The sequence below is a fragment of the Podarcis gaigeae genome (assembly GCF_964106915.1).
Source record: "Podarcis gaigeae genome assembly, chromosome: 3".
Taxonomy (NCBI): domain Eukaryota; kingdom Metazoa; phylum Chordata; class Lepidosauria; order Squamata; family Lacertidae; genus Podarcis; species Podarcis gaigeae.
Window position 1 is genome coordinate 75,296,797 of NC_139680.1, and position 18,393 is coordinate 75,315,189.

At 40.2% G+C, this 18,393-nt stretch overlaps 1 protein-coding gene across 7 annotated transcripts in view; it reads right to left on the reverse strand.

Moving 5' to 3' along the window:
* Positions 1-18,393, reverse strand: part of SIPA1L2 (signal induced proliferation associated 1 like 2) — an 86,375-nt gene that overhangs the window by 63,491 nt on the left and 4,491 nt on the right. For all 7 annotated transcript variants that reach the window (XM_083732043.1, XM_083732042.1, XM_083732044.1 and 4 more), the window contains exon 2: positions 1,939-3,630. In XM_083732043.1, the coding sequence (XP_083588169.1) occupies positions 1,939-3,397 (1,459 nt within the window). In that variant the 5' untranslated portion in view covers positions 3,398-3,630. The remainder of the gene's footprint in view (positions 1-1,938; positions 3,631-18,393) is intronic.

Below are 18,393 nucleotides of genomic sequence, written 5' to 3' on the forward strand. Positions count from 1 at the left end.
GTACACTCGTTGTACCAAAACTAGGTGGAAGATGGTCAAATGCATTGAACGCTTTATATCAAATATGGTTTAATGATTTTTTTTACCCAAAAGCAATTCCTCGAAGGGCCACATCCCAGTGGCTGACATGGCCAATGCATGTCAATGTGAACACACGTTCCCAGAAAAACACTGTACATACAGCACACTCAGACCCTCCCTGCCCCCGTAACACATTCCTTAGATATGTGGGCACACAGCCCACAAACATGCTCTCACAAAATACACAGGGACAGATATGCACGTGCACACATTTTAACCCTCTCCACTCAAATGCTGGGGTAGGTGGAAATGCTGCCATTTATTCTTAAAGAGCAGGTACCAGACTCTTACTCTGATCTTGAGTGTTCTGCTGCTTAGCACCAAGACTGAAGATAAAATCTCTCTCCCTCCCCTTTAGAAAAGATCTTTAGAGAAGAGTTAGTTCTTTAAAGAGTAGATAGAGCTCTATCTCCTGATCAGATTGAGAGATAAAGTTGGAGGTGCTGGCACTACTTCCTGTGCCTTGGTGGGCCAGATCCAGACCATGGTTTAATCACACTTTATGCACTTTATAAAGTTAAAATGCAGCATTTTGAATATTTTTAAATGTACCTGTGTCAGAGTTGCCTCCAGGTCCCAGCTCACAGAGGACCAACGCTAGCCAGTAATAACGTATAAAAGTCTTTATTGAAGATTAGTTTCCATTTCCAAACCGCAGCGTGCAACTCTACGTCTTAGAGCTTAGATCGGCGAAGCTCCATCTGAGTCTCCGCCTCTTAGACACCAGTTTAAGACTCTAGCCTTACTCCACCTCTTCCGTTGTTCTTTCCTCCTCTGGGTCCTTCTGCCCCCTGGGGTTTCCTCCTTTCTGGACTCTTCTGACGCTGACCCCCCTGAGTCTTGCCCCTCCTTCCGGCGGGCTTTAGGACCTGGCTCCCTATCCGGGCTACCTGCTGTGCCGCTCGCCTGTACATTTGAACTTGGCGCGCGCGCCCAGCCGGTAACTTTCCTCTTGACCGTTTCCCCGCTCTCCGATGGAGGCATGGCCAATCCTGACTCATCTCCTCTCGCTGGTGGTGAAAACACTGGTCCCGATGCCTGGGACTCCTCCCCCCCACTGCGCTCTGGTGGGGAAGCTGGTCCTGATTTCCAACTGCTGCTCTGGGAGTCCCCGCTGGCCCCTTCCTTCTGGGGTTTCCCCCTTGGCACCCCCCTTGCCCTGGCCATCGGCGCTCCCTTCTGTGAATCTTCCGATTCACTGGAGAGGCTCATGGAATCCCTCTGATCACTGTCACCGCCTACGCTCCCTTCGGATTCCTCCCCCTCGCTCTCCATTTCCTCCCTCTCCTGTGCCTCTGCTCTTGAGCCCCTGACATCCTGTAGCAATATTAAACCCTTGTTTGCACTAAGTATAGAATTTAAAACTCATCACATCACCCTCACCTGTATTAGGCGCTTATGAAATTAGCTAGTTTATTTGTATAAAACACTAGTTAGAGAATAAGAGCATATCACTTATGGCATTTTGATGGAAGACAGTTTTTTGTACTTGTAAACAATGATGCTGCAACCTCTGACAGTGCAATACTCTCCTAAAGAATATTTCTCACGGTCCTCCTTTAATCTTGTAGTTCAGAATAGGAGACCAGATTATGGTTTTCATTAAATATGTCAAAGCATATGTAAGAATATGACACCAAATTCAAAGAAACACAACCCCAATCATTAATATTAAATAAGTACTTTGGGGCTTTCAATGCTTTAAGGATGGCCATAATGATGCCCTCCAAGACACACATTAAAAAAGCAGAGCTACATTTTACATTAGATATTTTCACATCTCACACCACTACCCACAAGTTCAGCAAATGTTCTGAAACCTTTGGGAGCAAGAGATTCCAGAAAAAAATTGCTTACCTTTTCCATAGAAAAATTTTCTATAGTAATATGCACCAAGATCAATGTGTTCGATGATATAACGTTTCACTTTCTCCCTGTGGATTGGTTGATTCTCCCTGGGTACTTCCAGCACTGAAACACCGGCATTCGTGCAATGTGAACTTAGCGAAGACTCAAAAGAACAACTATCTCCCGCACAAAAAGAGGCTGAGTTTGCCCTAGAGAGTGCAATCCGCCTATCACCTTCCCCACCAGTTTCATTCCTGAAATAAGGACAGCTCAATACTAGGTCATTACTTTTCCCATCACCTTCATCAGCATCTAAGTTCTCTTTTGAATTGAGATCCTCTTTACTCCCCATAGGAGATTCACAGCTTCCAAGCTGTCCGGCTACTGTTGAAGTTTGTGATGCAGCAGATGCCCCAGTGGTTATATTTTTTCTTTTCCCCACATTAATTCTGGTAACCATTGCTTCATTAATGTTAAACAGAATGCTCTGGACATCATAATGTGCAAAACACTTCTGACAATTCCAAGGATGAACATTTTTATCAAGTCTACTTTCTTCTAGTTCAGATGAGAATTTAAGAGTTTCATGTTCACTTTTAGCAGTCCGCAATTTTCTAAAGAGTGACGTTTCTACAGATTCTGACTTCAATCTCCATTTGAAAGATTTGTCCCGGTCTCTGCCAATTAGCAGGGCACTATCCATGTAGTCAAGTCCAGAAATTCTTACAAATTCTCCTCTGGATATCTGTGCTGCAGCATGGAGACTTGGAGAAATTGAGGGATCGCAGTGAAAAAATTCAGGAAATCCAAATGGCATGTGTGTTTTATGCTCAAAGTTTTCCACCCTGTAGCCTCGAAGCATTGCAAAAAAATTCTCACCAGATAAACCTTGTCTGTCAATTGATGAAGTGCTTCCATATTCCCTATGGAGAGATGCTCCTGTATTTGGATTAACAGCATTCTGGTCTAGTACATCCTCTGTGTCAATGTCACTGATTGTAACATCACTGTTGCTTCTTTGTCTTATAGGGTGAAGCCCTCTGTGTGGTGAATGGAGAAAAATGTCTCCTAATGCATACTTTGCCTCTGCAAATTCTATATCAAGGGGTTCTTTTTGCTGCCCCTCATTCTGGTCACCATTTGCTGACCCAGCACCGTCATAACTAACTTGAGGTCTACTTTCCCATGTAGCTTTGCTTAATTCCTTGGTACAATCTTTCTTAGGAGGCCATTCAGATACTCTGGCTCGGACACCCATCTTAGGCATAGCTGGGGTACCATTGGCTGGGTTGCTGCTTTCACCTTTGTTGGTTGTGCTTAAAGAAGAAGGGGGGCCCATATTACCATTTAGAACCTTAAATTTTCTTGCAAAATAGTCATCAGATTGCATAATTCTTGCTGATTCCTTAAACTTTAAGGAAGTTCTGCTGGATTTGTGTTTTTCTTCCTGTGATGTGTGATCACTCATATCGAAGCAATGAGAAGGGAATGCAAAGCCTTATCTTCAAGAGCAGTGCTCTTGGCCTGACATTTCCATTATTTATGAAGTGAGGTAAGAAAGAGTTACAGTGTCTGTGTGTATCAAAAGATCTTTCAGGTTGCCATTCCAGAAGGTAGTTCAGTAGGACTCATTTCTGGGCCTGCATTTTATAACTTCGGATCAAGATCAAGTTGATAGCAATTCACTTTTACTCCACATACCTGTCAACCAAAAGGGAAGAAGAAATCAATTAACACATAGTCTATTCGAAATGTAGAGCCTTACTCTAAAACACCACCAGCATCAGAACCATCTCCTATACATAAGAAATTAATTTAAACAAAGAAGAAATCCATTTGGACTGATTTCAAATGTCCCAATACGACACATTCAAAATTATATAAAGGTATAGACAATTATCTTCCATATCAGGGTACCGCAATATTGGCCGTTCTAGCTGTGACAAGCTGCCATCTCATGGGATTATTAGCCCTGAGGCAACTTTGTATATTCAGCTATTTGTAGTTCAAAATGCACATTTTAGAGAGCCCTCCCTGAAATAATCTTTTAGTAGTAGCATAAGGGTGGGATACAACAGAACAAACTTTAAAGAAATATCCAATCACTTATATTTCACACAAACCAGGTTTGCACATCACACTAAACCAAACCTTGGCTTAACACGACTGCTCAAGCTACAGTATGTGGCTAGTGACAAGAGAGCTTAACCATGAATTTCCAAATACTGTAAAGAAGGCTGACACTGCAGAGACTTCAGTTGACTACAGTTATTTGTAGCTACATCCTTTGCTTCTCATTCTGTAGCTAATGTTATGAATGAAACTAGACTGTATGCTGTCTTTTCTTAGTAGTGTGTTTTCTGAATGATTTCAGCACAAGGTATAATGATGATATAATATTTTAGGCAGAGATAATGTGTTAGCCCAGTCAATTTAACTAAGCAGTGATAGTTTGGACTGATTAGGCAAGATTCAGTTCCCATCACCCACTCATTTACCGCTGCCTGCCACCTCTGTGGCTACCTCCTCCACGGTCTTTGCCTCCTCTGTGGCTGGCATGGCCTTGGGAGAAGTCACTGCAGCCTCCAGCTCCTCCGCAGATGTGCTTCTGGAAGCCAGTTTCCAGAAGTCCCACAACGGAAGGAGAAAAAAGAGCGGTGACGCACAGGGGCAAGATAGGCTTTGCTTCTGTTTTTTGGTCCTACGCTCTGGTGTGAGCCAACTGACCACAGGGAGAGATGAAAAAACATCCATCTTTTGGTCCCATGTTCTGGCAGGGCCAGAGCACAGAAGCCAGAATGGAACATCCAGGATTGGGATCAGAAACCAGGGCGGCTTCTGTCAATCCAGGATGTCTTGCTTAAAATGGGACAGTTGCACCATATATGATTCAGGGAAGGAGAATACAAACTTTTGATTTTTAAATCCCAGTCCATTTCCTATCAAAATGTCTAAAAAGATTTATTGCTAGTCTTTTCCAACATTTCAGAAGCATTGTCCTACAAAAGTATACGTATAAAACTACCTGCAGCTAAGAAGTTTTGTAATATACATCGTCTTCTTGCGTCAGTAGCAGAGGAAGCTACTAGATTCAAAACCTTGCTCAACTTGAAAGAATACCAAATGACCTTCAGACACAATGCTAAGCCAAACCATGGCTTAGACCTGGGTGACATGGTGCAGCAGAACTAAGGCAGGAGCAACACAGCTGCAACCTTTGGCCTGGAAATATGCACATTTAGTTGTATGTGCTAAATCATGTTTTGGCTTAGCATTATGTGTGGCATACTCACTATTTTTTTAGTTACATAGCTTTTTTAATGGCTATCTGGAATAGAAAGATTTGGGAGTATACAGGTAGAAGCAAATTAAAATTATAGTCTTCAACTTAATGGGTTTCCATTTATACTATGTAACAAAAAGGTTTCTTCTTCTTTTGGAAACACTATTACATTAAATTATCTTAGTGATTAAAATTATTTTTACAGACATAGAATAAAAGTACAATGAATATTCCATAATGAATTGATACTGTGTAACATACATTCACTACATATAAAATTATATCAGTGCATACTACAGACCCAAGAATATCCAGCTAAATATAAAGTAAAATAAAATGATTGCACCTAAGACTTAACTGGGAAGCACACAGGTGCTGAATAATCTGTACTACAACATCCTCCCCAGACAAGACTACAATCTAATAATTAGAACACAAAAGATGAAGGGGTAGAAAGAAACCAGAAGCATTTTTACTAGGAATAATAGGTAATGAGATAGATAAGAAAGATAGGAAGATATTTTTATATGCAGTGTCAGCAGCAAGAACTTTGATGGCCCATAATAATAATAATAATAATAATAATAATAATAATAAATTTTATTTATATCCCGCCCTCCCCAGCCGAAGCTGGGCTCAGGGCGGCTAACAACAATAAAACAGTACAAAAGTACAGCACAAACAACACTCTAAAATCATTCATTATAAAATTGATTCAAAACAAGCCACTGGCAACCATTGTGCCAGAGCTCCACGAAGATTGCCGAGGGAGGGAGTCAGGCTGTGCCCTGGCCAAAGGCCTGGTGGAACAGCTCTGTCTTGCAGGCCCTGCGGAAAGATGTCAATTCCCGCAGGGCCCTAGTCTCTAGTGACAGACGTTCCACCAGATCGGAGCCACAGCCGAAAAAGCCCTGGCTCTAGTTGAGGCCAGCCTAACTTCTCTGTGGCCTGGGACCTTCAAGATGTTTTTATTTGAAGACCGTAAGTTTCTCTGTGGGGCATACCAGCAGAGCTGGTCCCGTAGGTACGAGGGTCCTAGGCCGTATAGGGCTTTAAAGGTTAAAATCAGCACCTTAAACCTGATCCTGTACTCCACCGGGAGCCAGTGCAGCTGGTTTAGCACCGGGTGAATGTGGTCTCGCAGCAAAGACCCCGTCAGGAGTCTCGCTAGAGCATTCTACACCCACTGGAGTTTCTGGGTCAGTCTCAAGGGTAGCCCCACATAGAGCGAGTTACAATAATCCAGTCTGGAGGTGACCGTCGCGTGGATCACAGTGGCTAGGTCAGGGCGAGAGAGATAAGGAGCCAACTGCTTAGCTTGGCGGAGATGAAAAAATGCTGCCTTTGTTATAGCTGCAATCTGCGCCTCCATGGAAAGGGAGGTGTCGAAGATTACACCCAAACTCTTAACGGATGGTGCTGGCACTAATTGCACCCCCGCAAGAGATGGGAGTTGCCCCACCCAATCCCATATCATCCCGTCCCAGCCACAGGACCTCTGTCTTCAAAGGATTTAGCTTCAACCGGCTCCCACATAACCATCCAGCCACAGCTTCCAAACATCTGGTCAGTGTGTCTGGGGCCGAGTCAGGATGGCCATCCATCAACAGATAGAGTTGGGTGTCATCAGCATACTGATGGCAACCCAGCCCAAAACTCCGGACAAGCTGGGCGAGGGGGCGCATAAAGATGTTGAAAAGCATCGGGGAAACAAGTGGAAACAAGAAGAGTTACCTACTATTGAAGAATGGAGAATGAAAATGGTGGATTATGCGGAGCTCGATAGACTAAAAGGAAGGATCCGGAACCGACGTGATCAAAGATTTACAGAAGATTGGATGAAATTTATTGAATATATGCAAAAATTAAATGATAATCAGATAACGTTTGTAAGTTTTAAGGAAGCTCTGTGAAGAGAAAAGGTAGGAATATTGTTAGATTGTAAAAAATTAATTAATAATATGGTGGTGTAATTTACATTTAAGAAATGTGGAGAAAGTAAGTACTAGGAAGGTTTTTCAGGCGGGAGGAGGGAAGTCAATAAGGAGGAATTTGGATGTAAAAAAGATGTTTTGGATGTATAATTTGTTATGGAAAAAGAATAAAATATATATTTTAAAAAAAAGATGAAGGGGTAGAGTAGTAGACCATGACATCAACGTATCTGCTTCACAGAATCAAATGTTTGGAAACACATCTAAACTAGCCCACTAGAACTTCAGAAATTCTAAATAAATGTCTGCTGATAAAGGAACAGCAAGGGAGAATACATTTTAAAATTAAATCCACGAATGAGAATCCATTTCTAAGAATGCACAAAATAAGAGAAATCCTTCCCTGCCAACCTGACAAGACAAATCTAGATCTGTAAACATATAAAATTATGAGCCATTATAACACCTAGCAATTCCTAGAGTTCCCTGGGAAGAGTGATTCAAAGAACTGCCGTTGCTTATGGAAACACAGGTCTCCTAACAATTCTCAGCACCCTTAACAAATGACTTTTCCCAGGATTCTTTGGGGGATGCCATAACTGTTTAAAGTGACACGATACTGTTTTAAATGTATAGTGCAGGTGGGGCCATTGATCTGTTAAGAAGCAGCTTTCTAAAAAGAACTATAATGCTCATGACAAAACAATAAAGGGGCAAAACTTGCAAGGAGGGATCCTTAGTGTTGAGAGACCTTTGCTGAATATAGGGACTGCTCACTGGTTCACTTTTAAGATCTGTCAAATTGGTGGGATTCACAGACAGAGACTTCAAAGTACAGTGGTCTCCACTTTATGGATCTCCCTCTCAAGGGATGTGCTGTGTTCAAAAAGACAAACACCTGTTTCATGTGGTTTTTAACACGTTATTTTATTGTATATACTTTTTATTGCTGTGGCTTTGGAAACTATTCTGTACTGCCTGAATTATATTTTAATGTATTCTTGCTTGTTTGTTTCTGCAATGTAATGTTTGAAACATCATGTTACATTATTGCAATTTTATGTTTATATTGTAGTACAATGCCTTGGATAGACTTAATTCTAAGCAAATAGCTACATGGAAAGGTAATGGTGGGCTATTAAGTCCTGTGTGAAGCCTCCAGCCAATGAAAAGCAAGGTCTCAGTTGCAGTAAAGTGTTCTAGTCGGGAAACAACCTTTATTTCACTTCAAGGCAGGGTGGGTGCAGAGACTTACTGGAGTCCTGTTATCACGCATCCTCCAAAATGTCAAACTACAGACTATCAGGCTACATATTTCCTAGCTAATTTGTTCAGATTGCATTCAAAATTGCCGCACATCTTTGCTTCAAAATTTAAAAAAGGCAGTGCACAAACAGCAAACTTCCTGTTTAAAATCACATTCATTTAACTGTGAAAATCCCCTGTTCATAAACTATGAATAGGGATGGTTATGAGATCTATAAGCTTCAACTTGAACCACTAATGTAAAGAGTTAAGAAGTTTTTAGGACTCAAAATAGATGCACCTATTTTGCAGCTAATTTCCCCAAACTATTCTAAAATCAATTTTGCCAGCAATGTAGCCTCAACACAATGAGCTGATCTCTGTAAAAGAACATTTCCTTCCGTTCATACAGCAAGCATCCTGCAAATAAACAATTTCCCATTCTGCTAACTAATTGCTTTTGTTTACATACAGGAAACACAACTGGCAGCAAGAGCAGAAAGTGTTTCATTTCCTATCATACTGATGTGTACATGAAGCAGGTATTACAGTAGCAGGTACTGCTACATTTGATGTCTTGTTTCAGAAGAAGCATGCTGATTAATAGCAATATATTTGAGGACACAGGCTGCTGCACTGGGGCTGGGGGGTGTATTTAACCCATTGATTAAAAACTTCACTTATTTCATTCGCATGAGGGACAAAATATACTGCAGTATTATGCAGATGAGGGAGCCTAAGCCTCCCTCATTTTACCTCTCCACTTCCATTGCTTCAAGAAGACCTCCTAGGCCAGGCCGACAAATGCCTGAAGAAACAAAGTATGGTGGGGGAGGGTGGGAGGAAAGACAAGGTACCCCTCTCTATTTGCACTCATTTTTAATATAAAAATCAGCCTCACTCCAATTTAATGTGGCAGCCCGAGTCACATCTAGTGCTGATAACACATCTAAAATGAGCATTTCCTTGCTTCCCACTAGCCCTCAAACTATTCTTACCATAGTGAGGAGAAACAACTGTAAGGATTTACAAGGATTCTTAACTTTGTCATGTCCCTTATAATCCAAAGCATCTTTAAATGATCAGCAAGCCAACAGCTCAGGAACTGACAAAAAGTCAAGAGATGTGTACCAAGGCTGAGTTCAGAGCAGGAACTGGGTATGCAGAAAGGTCTGCTGCACACTTGAGAACCATGGACAGTGTGGCAAGATGCATTTAACAGTGATGGGAACACTGTAAAGCGTACACACGAGGAGTTCTGCCATAGTGGCTCATGTTTAAGAATTCTTTAACATGGATTCACTCAAATACTTGGCTTGTCCTCTCTCACCTCTCTTATCTAGTGCTTTCTACAATGTATTTCAGTTCCTTAATTTCACAATATGTATAACCTGACCTGTAGTGTACAGCTCTTAACTGTTCTACATGAACTTCTTTCTTCTGCTTGTGGCCCATCTGTTCTCTGATTCTGATGGCCTTGATTCACTATTCTCCCTAGGCAGTACATGAACACAACATCACACTCCCCCCACTTGTGCTTTCCAACAACTGACATTCAGGGCCATATTGCCTCCAATACTGGAGGAGGCAACTAATAGCCTTATTCTCCATGAACTTTCCTTTTAAAGGTGAGTAGTTTAGTGGAAATCACTACATCTTGTGGGAACAGTTTCCAGTTTAACTGAATTAAGTACTTTTTTTTATCTGTCATAAATCTTTCAACATGCAGCTTCATAGGATGACCCCCACTCTAGTATTGTGAGGGGATGGGGACTTCTGTCCATCCACTTTTTCCTACAACTCTGTCATGTCCAAATGTTGTAATCTTTCCTCATAGGAGAGTTGTTCTAATCCCTTGATCATTTTGGCTGCCTTAATCTGAACCTTCTCCAACTCCACGTCTTTTTTTGAGGTATGAAGACCAGAAATGAACACAGTATTCCAAGTGTGATTTCATGACAGATTTGTATAATGGCATTATGATACTAATTGTTTTCTTTTCAATCCTTTTCCTAATTATCACTAACATGAAATTCACATTTCTGTAGTTAAGTTGACATCTTCATTGAGTTATCCACTACAACTCCAATATCACTTTACTGCTCAAACCACTGCAAAGTCACATATCTGTGAAGTTAGGCTTTTTGTTCCAGTGTGCATCACTTTACATTTTCTTACATTTAATCACATCTAATGCCCATTTACTGAGTTTGGAGATTTCATTTTGGATTCCTCAAAATCCCTTTTTATTTTAACCACAAGACTAATCCTTATACAAATCACACTGATTCTTCATCAGCAAAACTTGTTCCTCAAGACTTGCTCAGTAATTTCCAGGAATAGATGTTAAACTAACCAGATTGCCATTTCTCAGATCACTCCTGGATCCTGCCTCCCTCTTTTAAAGTTGCATTGGCCTCTTTCCAGTCCTCAAGTATAAAGGCTGATCTTACAAGACAAATTACACTGGGTTATATCCGATAGTGTTGATCAGCTGACAGCAAGGCTTCTGTCAGAAGAATGGAGAGAATTGGTTGTTGTTTTTTAACAATTCCCCTCCACATTCCCCTTAAATTTGCTCAAGCTGACCCCTCCAGAGCAATTTTGGAGGAACTTGGGAGCTGCAGGGAGGAGTGGGGTTCACTGAAAATTGTTTTTCTCCCCATTCTTCTGATAGATGTTTTGCTATCAGCTGAGCAACACAGTTCGATATCTTCTAACAAAAGTATGGATCATAAACAAGTTCATATTTGAGTTCTTTAAGAACTCTTGGGTGGGTGTCATCTGTCCTTACATAGCTGCCTATCTCACTTGTCTTGACGTCATCACTGAGGCTGAAATGCTTCATCAGCTGAGCCCCCCCCCCCCGCCGTCCCCCAACATGCTTGGGCAGAGCCACAATCACAAGACAACTTTAATCAGAAATATAAGGAATGGTAAATATATGAATCAAGTACACTGACTGTTGCAATTGACCTGAAAAAGAGTTCCAACAGTTGAATATTTAGTGGTGGTAACTGCAAAATTTGGGCCAAAATCTTGCCTCGAAATCTTCTAGAACATAGATGGTCATTATTGAATCAATTAGCATTGTGAAAGCCATTAGTTAAGGATTTATGGTAAAGCTTCTAGAAAGAAGCTGGTCAAGATCTCAAGCAGGCTACTAAGATTCAACACAGTAAGCACATCTCAGTAAATAATCATTCTACCATTCCCTATGTTTTTGAAGTCCAGGCTGTGAGCACTAATATATTACAGTAGTGAGCTTGGGAGAGCCCAAGTTGTTCAGAAGTACAAAAATGCTTAGGAGATAAAAACCAAGAGGGAAACACAAAATAACCTAATGAGAGCTATGCTTACTCAATGGCCAATAAATACTGACTGATATTTGGAGGGAAGGGTAGAAAACCAGAGGAGAAATGAACTGAGTTGTGTTATCATGCATTAGAACATGGATGAGTGATAGTAACAGAGAACAGAACTTGCAAAGCTACAACATTTTGCTTCAGATCTCTTGTATATTACAAACAAGCATTGCACCATTGACAGCTCATTTGTATTAATCATAGTCTGAATATGTGAGTGTCTATGTAGAGAATTATTACTAAGCACAATTACATAAAAAATAAATTGAAAGTTTGTGAGAACATACAAAATAATCCTGTAGGTGTCTTTCCTTTCAGTGACTTACTATACTGTTATACACAGCAGGAGGGGGGGGGGGGGGGAATCTGTACTGTGTGTAGTTGAAACTAAGTGACCTTGATCTAGCTGCTCAAGCATCAAACTACCTTTGTTGGATAGGCAGAAGTAGAGTAACTTTCCAACTGCCACAGCTTGTGATGAAAATACACAATCTGCAGCTGTTCAGCTACACTACCTACCAAAATCAAGTGAATGCTAAAAATGCACACACACCAGTACTTAATGTTATTTTTAAAAGCAGCTGTTATTTTGAAATGTCATTAACTCCTATAGTATTTATGATATGCTTTAGAAAAAGCTATTTACAACTATAATTGTTGTTTTTAAAATGGAAGCAAGTGATTAAATCACACCATGTGAAACATATATAGAACACATCATCTTCTCACTCAAGTTTTTTGAAGGCCATACAAAATAAATCTATTTAAGGCAAATATCTATCATGATCATTTTAACAAAGCTTATAAATTTCTTATACATTAATAAACTAATTTCAAGGTTCCACAATACAGGTTACAATTCTGACCACACTGGGCTTATATATATGAGCAATTCAATGGGAACATTTATGCAAGCAACCCTGGATGTAGCATGCAACCATTCATATAGTTTCAATGGCATTTGTGCCAGAGACATTTCCACTGAACTGTGTCCTCAGTAGCAATAAGAAATAATGTGTCAACAAATGACCTTACTATAGGTTACTATGTGTTATAAGACCTTTTAAAGGGGATTATTTATTACACTTTTAACAAATACTATTCTTTAGGATTTTCACAACTTCACTCCTATCTACGTTGAGTTTTTACAATACATATTCTGAAAAATATTTTAAACAAAATCTGTAAATACTTTGTTTTGCATGCTATTCCATCTATGAAAACCCCTGATTCCAGTTTATTCCCACCTCTTAAAATTCTTGTCTCACCACAATGCTGTCTACATCTTATCCATCCATGCACTTCCTTGCCAGTCCCCTCTCCAACCCCCATATGTGGTCAACTCTGGAAACTGTACATTAACATCACATTTGTTTTCCCTCTTTTAAAACAAAGCAACCACTCAACACAATCATTTGTAGTGGTACAGCTGGTATATGAAGCCCATGGAGGACAATTGTACTGATGGTCAAACAGCAAATGTGTTAGCTTACCTCAAATGGCTCAGCAAGAATAATCTTCTTGCTGGAATGTTGCTTGGAGGTTACAGTAGAAAAATGAAACTATGTACTGTATTTGCATGTAAGCCACAATTGAGATTTCAGTAGGACAGAGTTTATTTCCATGTTAGTGAAAGATGTTTGGATAAATTGTCTAAACCAAGATGCAATACATCAATGCCAGGGTCCATCATCTGGTGATAAAATCAGCCTCATTAGGAAGTTGAAAAAGCAAGTGATGACTCAACAGCTTATTTTAACTCTGTCTAGGAACTTGGTTTAATTTTCATCTTACTTATCAATGACATTAAATTCTACCTCTAGGTTTCCCTCCTATCCTTTTATTTTCACTCCTCAACTTCCCAACAAAGCTTTCTTCCCAACTTTGAAGCTTTAGAGGTGAGTGGAGGTCATCCAGACAAGTATGTGGTTATGTCTGCCACCTCCAAAATTGTAAGGAATGATGGAGATTAGCAGCTGCATTGCCAACATTTCTGATGAGCCTTGGCCACACAGGGCCAAACCAACAACCCCCATACTGGATCTTCCTGCTTTGGAACAGGAATGGAATGCTATTTTCTGAAGGCACTCAGAGTGTTTTCAAACCAGCAGTACCAAACCTAGTACGCTTCCTACTGGTCTTTTCTTTGAGAAATGCCTGTTAGATTATTGCCCAGAGAGAAGAGGGCTGGAGGCTTGATTGGGAGGTGGGTGTCTACTAGCTAGACTTTTTGGCTTGGTGAGCAACGCCAACCAAAAATGGTAGACCCCTGTCCTTTACACATTCCAACCATGTAGATGCTGACACTATTACAACAACCTAAACCCAGTGCTCTTTATCTTTTTTTTTTTCCCCATATAATTTTTATTAATCCACAAATGAAATAAAAGTAAATCATAACAAAACAAAAATCCACAAATAAAACAAAACAATTTGCATAAGTTTCACATCTTTTCCATTACTTATTTCTCCTTTGGACTTCCCTCAACTGTTCCGTAAATCATTCGTAGCCATGATTTGATTACACATTTCTCCAGTTTGCATTGACATTATTTATCTCCTTTCCCCCCCCTATTCTCTTTAGACAATACATCTTACTTTTCTTACAGTGCTTCTTTAAATCCCTTAAGCGTCATCTGTCCTTCACTTAAACATTCCAGATATTCTACAAATTTCCCCCAGTTCTCGATGAATTTTTGGTCTCTTAAGTATCTGATCTTCCCTGTCAATTTGTCTAGCTCTGCTCAATCTAATAATTTTATTCTCTACTCTTCTATGGTCGGTATATCTTGCTGTTTCCAGCCCTGGGCCAGTAACACTCTTGCGGCTGTGATTGCGTATCTAAAGAATTTGCAGTCTTCCCTTTTTATCTCGCTTCCTACCATTCCCAACAAAAAGACTTCTGGTTTTTTCGTAAATGTGTATTTTAAGATCTTCTTTAACTCATTGTATATTTTCTCCCAGAAGTCTTTCACTTTCTTACAGTCCCACCACAAATGGAAGAAACTGCCCTCTTTATCCCTGCATTTCCAACACCGATTGCATGTCTTGTACATTTTTGCCAGTTTCACCGGCGTCATGTACCATCTATAGAACATCTTCATCGTGTTTTCTTTTAACGTCATACAAGCAGTGAATTTTAATCCTTCGTTCCACAGTTTCTCCCACTCTTCGAATTGTATATTATGACCCACATCCCTGGCCCAGCTGATCATCACCGACTTAACTTCTTCGTCTTCTAAATTCCAATGTAACAACAGTTTATACATTTTAGATAAATTTTTACCATCACTATCAATAACCTCACTTTGAAAACCCAGTGCTCTTTATCAAGCCACATATATCTGGAGAGGTGCAGTATTTTCAGTACTGCAAGTCTCAAGCTGGAAGCTTTCTGATTAGATCACTTGTGCCCCTTGTGCTAAGGCTGACAAGAGCATTCTCTTTGAATGCTTCACTACCCAGACAATCCATTGTTTCTCTGACTTGTCTTAAATACTTCCAGATCAGGCCTGATCAACAGCCAGATCTTGGTCTTATTTCCATTTGGCTGTAGTCTTCCTCTAGCTGCCTCTGCTTGTCAGCTGCAAATACATTCTCACTTCCCTGCTTTTTCCCCTCTGAGTCTTCCAAATTTCTTGCCCACCTACCTTCCAGGCAGCCTACTGCTTGACTGCAACCCTGCTTCAGCCTCTCTAAATGGAATAGATTGACCTCCCTATGCTTTGTTCATTTGGTCTCTACATCTTAAAATGTTCCTAGAACCTTCTGTAATACTCCACAGATATCTGCTCTATTCAGTCATCTTGCTAGGACTTTCCACATGCCATGCTGTTTTGCAACAAATATAAAGGGATAAATCCTAAACATACAAGCTGTTTCCATGAAGTTTGTTCTAATTTCAACACAAATTGAGCCCAGTACTCTATTCTGTATCTCTAATAAATAAAGGAAGAAATACTGCTTATGGGTCACTGATATTTAAATACAATTAAGTATGTGGGTATTCAATTCTAATCAGAACATTCTTATTGTATCTGTATTTTTGTTCCCTATACCATAATTTCATTCTCCAGCTCTCCATTTTCTGGATGCTTTGCCACACTGGGATTTGAAAAGCCAAAAAGGCACAAAAGAAACACTAAATACTATGATCCTATGCAAAAGGTATGCCACATTGCCAGACCAACATTTCTCTCTGTAAACTGCTCCCAACTTTGCTGCTACAATGACCAGCTGGAGTTACTATAGAACACTTCTCATGTTAATAAATATTCAAAGTTACCTAACATGACTATTTATTTATTATACATGTTTTATTCATGTTGAACAGCAGTCAGTTGTAGGGGTTCTTTTTCTTCTTACTACAGTTCTTACTACAGAATACTTATGCAGGAGTGTGTGACTATCCAGAGTGGTTCACACTGTGTAGACAGTGAAGTACATGCTATGATATTCTTGCAAGGAATCTGGTAAAATCTGGGTTGAACGAGGTGGATTTGTAGCTGGCTGGCTGGCTGAACCCAAAGAGTACTCATTAATGGTTCCTTGTCAACTGGGAAAAAAGTGACAAGTGGGGTGCCACACTGTTCTGTCCTGGACCCATTATTGTTTAACGTCTTTATAAATGACTTGGATGAAGGAATTGAGGGGATGCTCATCAAATTTGCAGATGACACCAAACTGTGAGGGCTAGCTAATGCTGCAGAAGACAGAATCAGAATTCAAAATGACCATAACAGATTGGAGAACTGGATGCAAGCTAACAAAATAAATTTCAATAGGGACAAATGTAAGGTCCTACACTTTGGCAGGAAGAACCAGATGCACAAGCTTAACTTGAGTCAACAGTGTGATGCAGCAGCAAAACACCTAACACCATACTAGGCTGCATCAACAGAAGTACATGTCCAGATCAAAGGAAGCAAGAGTACCACTCTATTATGCCTTGGTCAGGCCGCACTTGGAATACTGTGTCCAATTCTGGGCACCACAATTTAAGAAGGATGTTGACAAGCTGGAACATTTGTAGAGGAGGACAACCAAGATGATCAAGGGTCTGGAAATGAAGACTTACAAGGAGTGCTTGAAGGAGCTGGATATGTTTAGCTTGGAAAAGAGGAGACTAAGAGGAGATATGATAGCCATCTTCAAATACCTTAAGGGCTGTCACATGTAAGAGGGAACATGCTTGTTTTCTCCTGTTCTGGAGGGTAGGACTCGAACCAATGGCTTCAAGTTACATGAAAGAAGATTCTGACTAAACATTTGGAAAAACTTTCTGACGGTAACAGCTTTTCAACGGTGGAACTCCACAAGAAGTGGTGGACTCTCCTTCATTGGGAGTTTTTAAGCAGAGGTTGGATGGCCATTTGTCATGGATGCTTTAGCTGAGATTCCGGCATTGCAGGGGATTGGACAAGATGACCCTTAGGACACTTCCACCTCTATGATTATAATTCTCACCCAATTAAAGAAAGTCAAATAACTACACGAGTTTGGAAGAACAATCCTACCCACCCCCCATTCATTCACTGGCTGGAGGTAGCTGGCGCTGGTGAAGAGCTACACTGGTAGACAGGCACATCTGCTGCACAGGCTCCTGCTGCACTCTGACAGATACTTCTATGAACATAGTTCTACTGCTGGCAGTAGTCAATGTTAGGCCCTGAAATGGTTCATTCCAGGCGTGGGGTAGAGGCAGTCTTCAATCTGAAACCCTCCATTCCTTGAAGAAGCTTCAGTTTGGAACTGGCATAATTAATTATCCTGCATTGGTTATTTTTTTTTGGGGGGGGGCATTTTATTAAAAGGAGATCCACCAAGGACAGACAGAAAAACTTGTCCCCCTCCAACCCTGGCCAGCACAACCTTGGAAACACTTCTTCCTCTACTGTTATTAGAAATATTTACACAGGAGCAAATAAACATCTACTCAATTAGTTGAGGGAACTTTTTACTTCATCAGGAAGTAACTTTTTGTAAATGCTCCGTTTATTTAATTTAGTGCCATCAATGTACATGAGGCAGATATTTAAAAACTCTGATTAAACAAGTGTTTCTCACACATCAAAATAGCTTGACAAAATATTCTAACTAATATAAATTCAAAGAAAACTGAAAAGATAGGAGTTTGCAAGATTGAAATTATGTTAATGAATTACAAAAGTACAGGTAGGCAACTTTTATTCCAGAAATTTATTCCGTTGCAAATTAACAGATGATGTCAAATATTCTGAGTGTCTTCTATAAAAGCCAAATGAGCTGATTACTTACAAGACACCTGCCAATCAACCTTGACAAATCCAGAAACATGGAACTGGATACACAAACCTAACTAAAGTGCATGGATAAGAGCACATAAAATGTAAGTAGCTTTTACATACAGAATGTAAACAATTTGACTTATTGTAGTCATGTTATAAAGCATACCAAGTGAGTAGATTATACTCTAACCCTCTGTCAGGTCTAGGGATAGACATAACACTGAAGTACATTTTAAAATGAGGCCAAATCATACATATAAAGTAACATCCACCAAGACAATTTCAGTTGTAACATTCAATGATGGAATTTACCAATGTGAGAAACAACAAGCAGAAGCAGAAGTGGCCAACTATCTCAATCTACGTCTTGT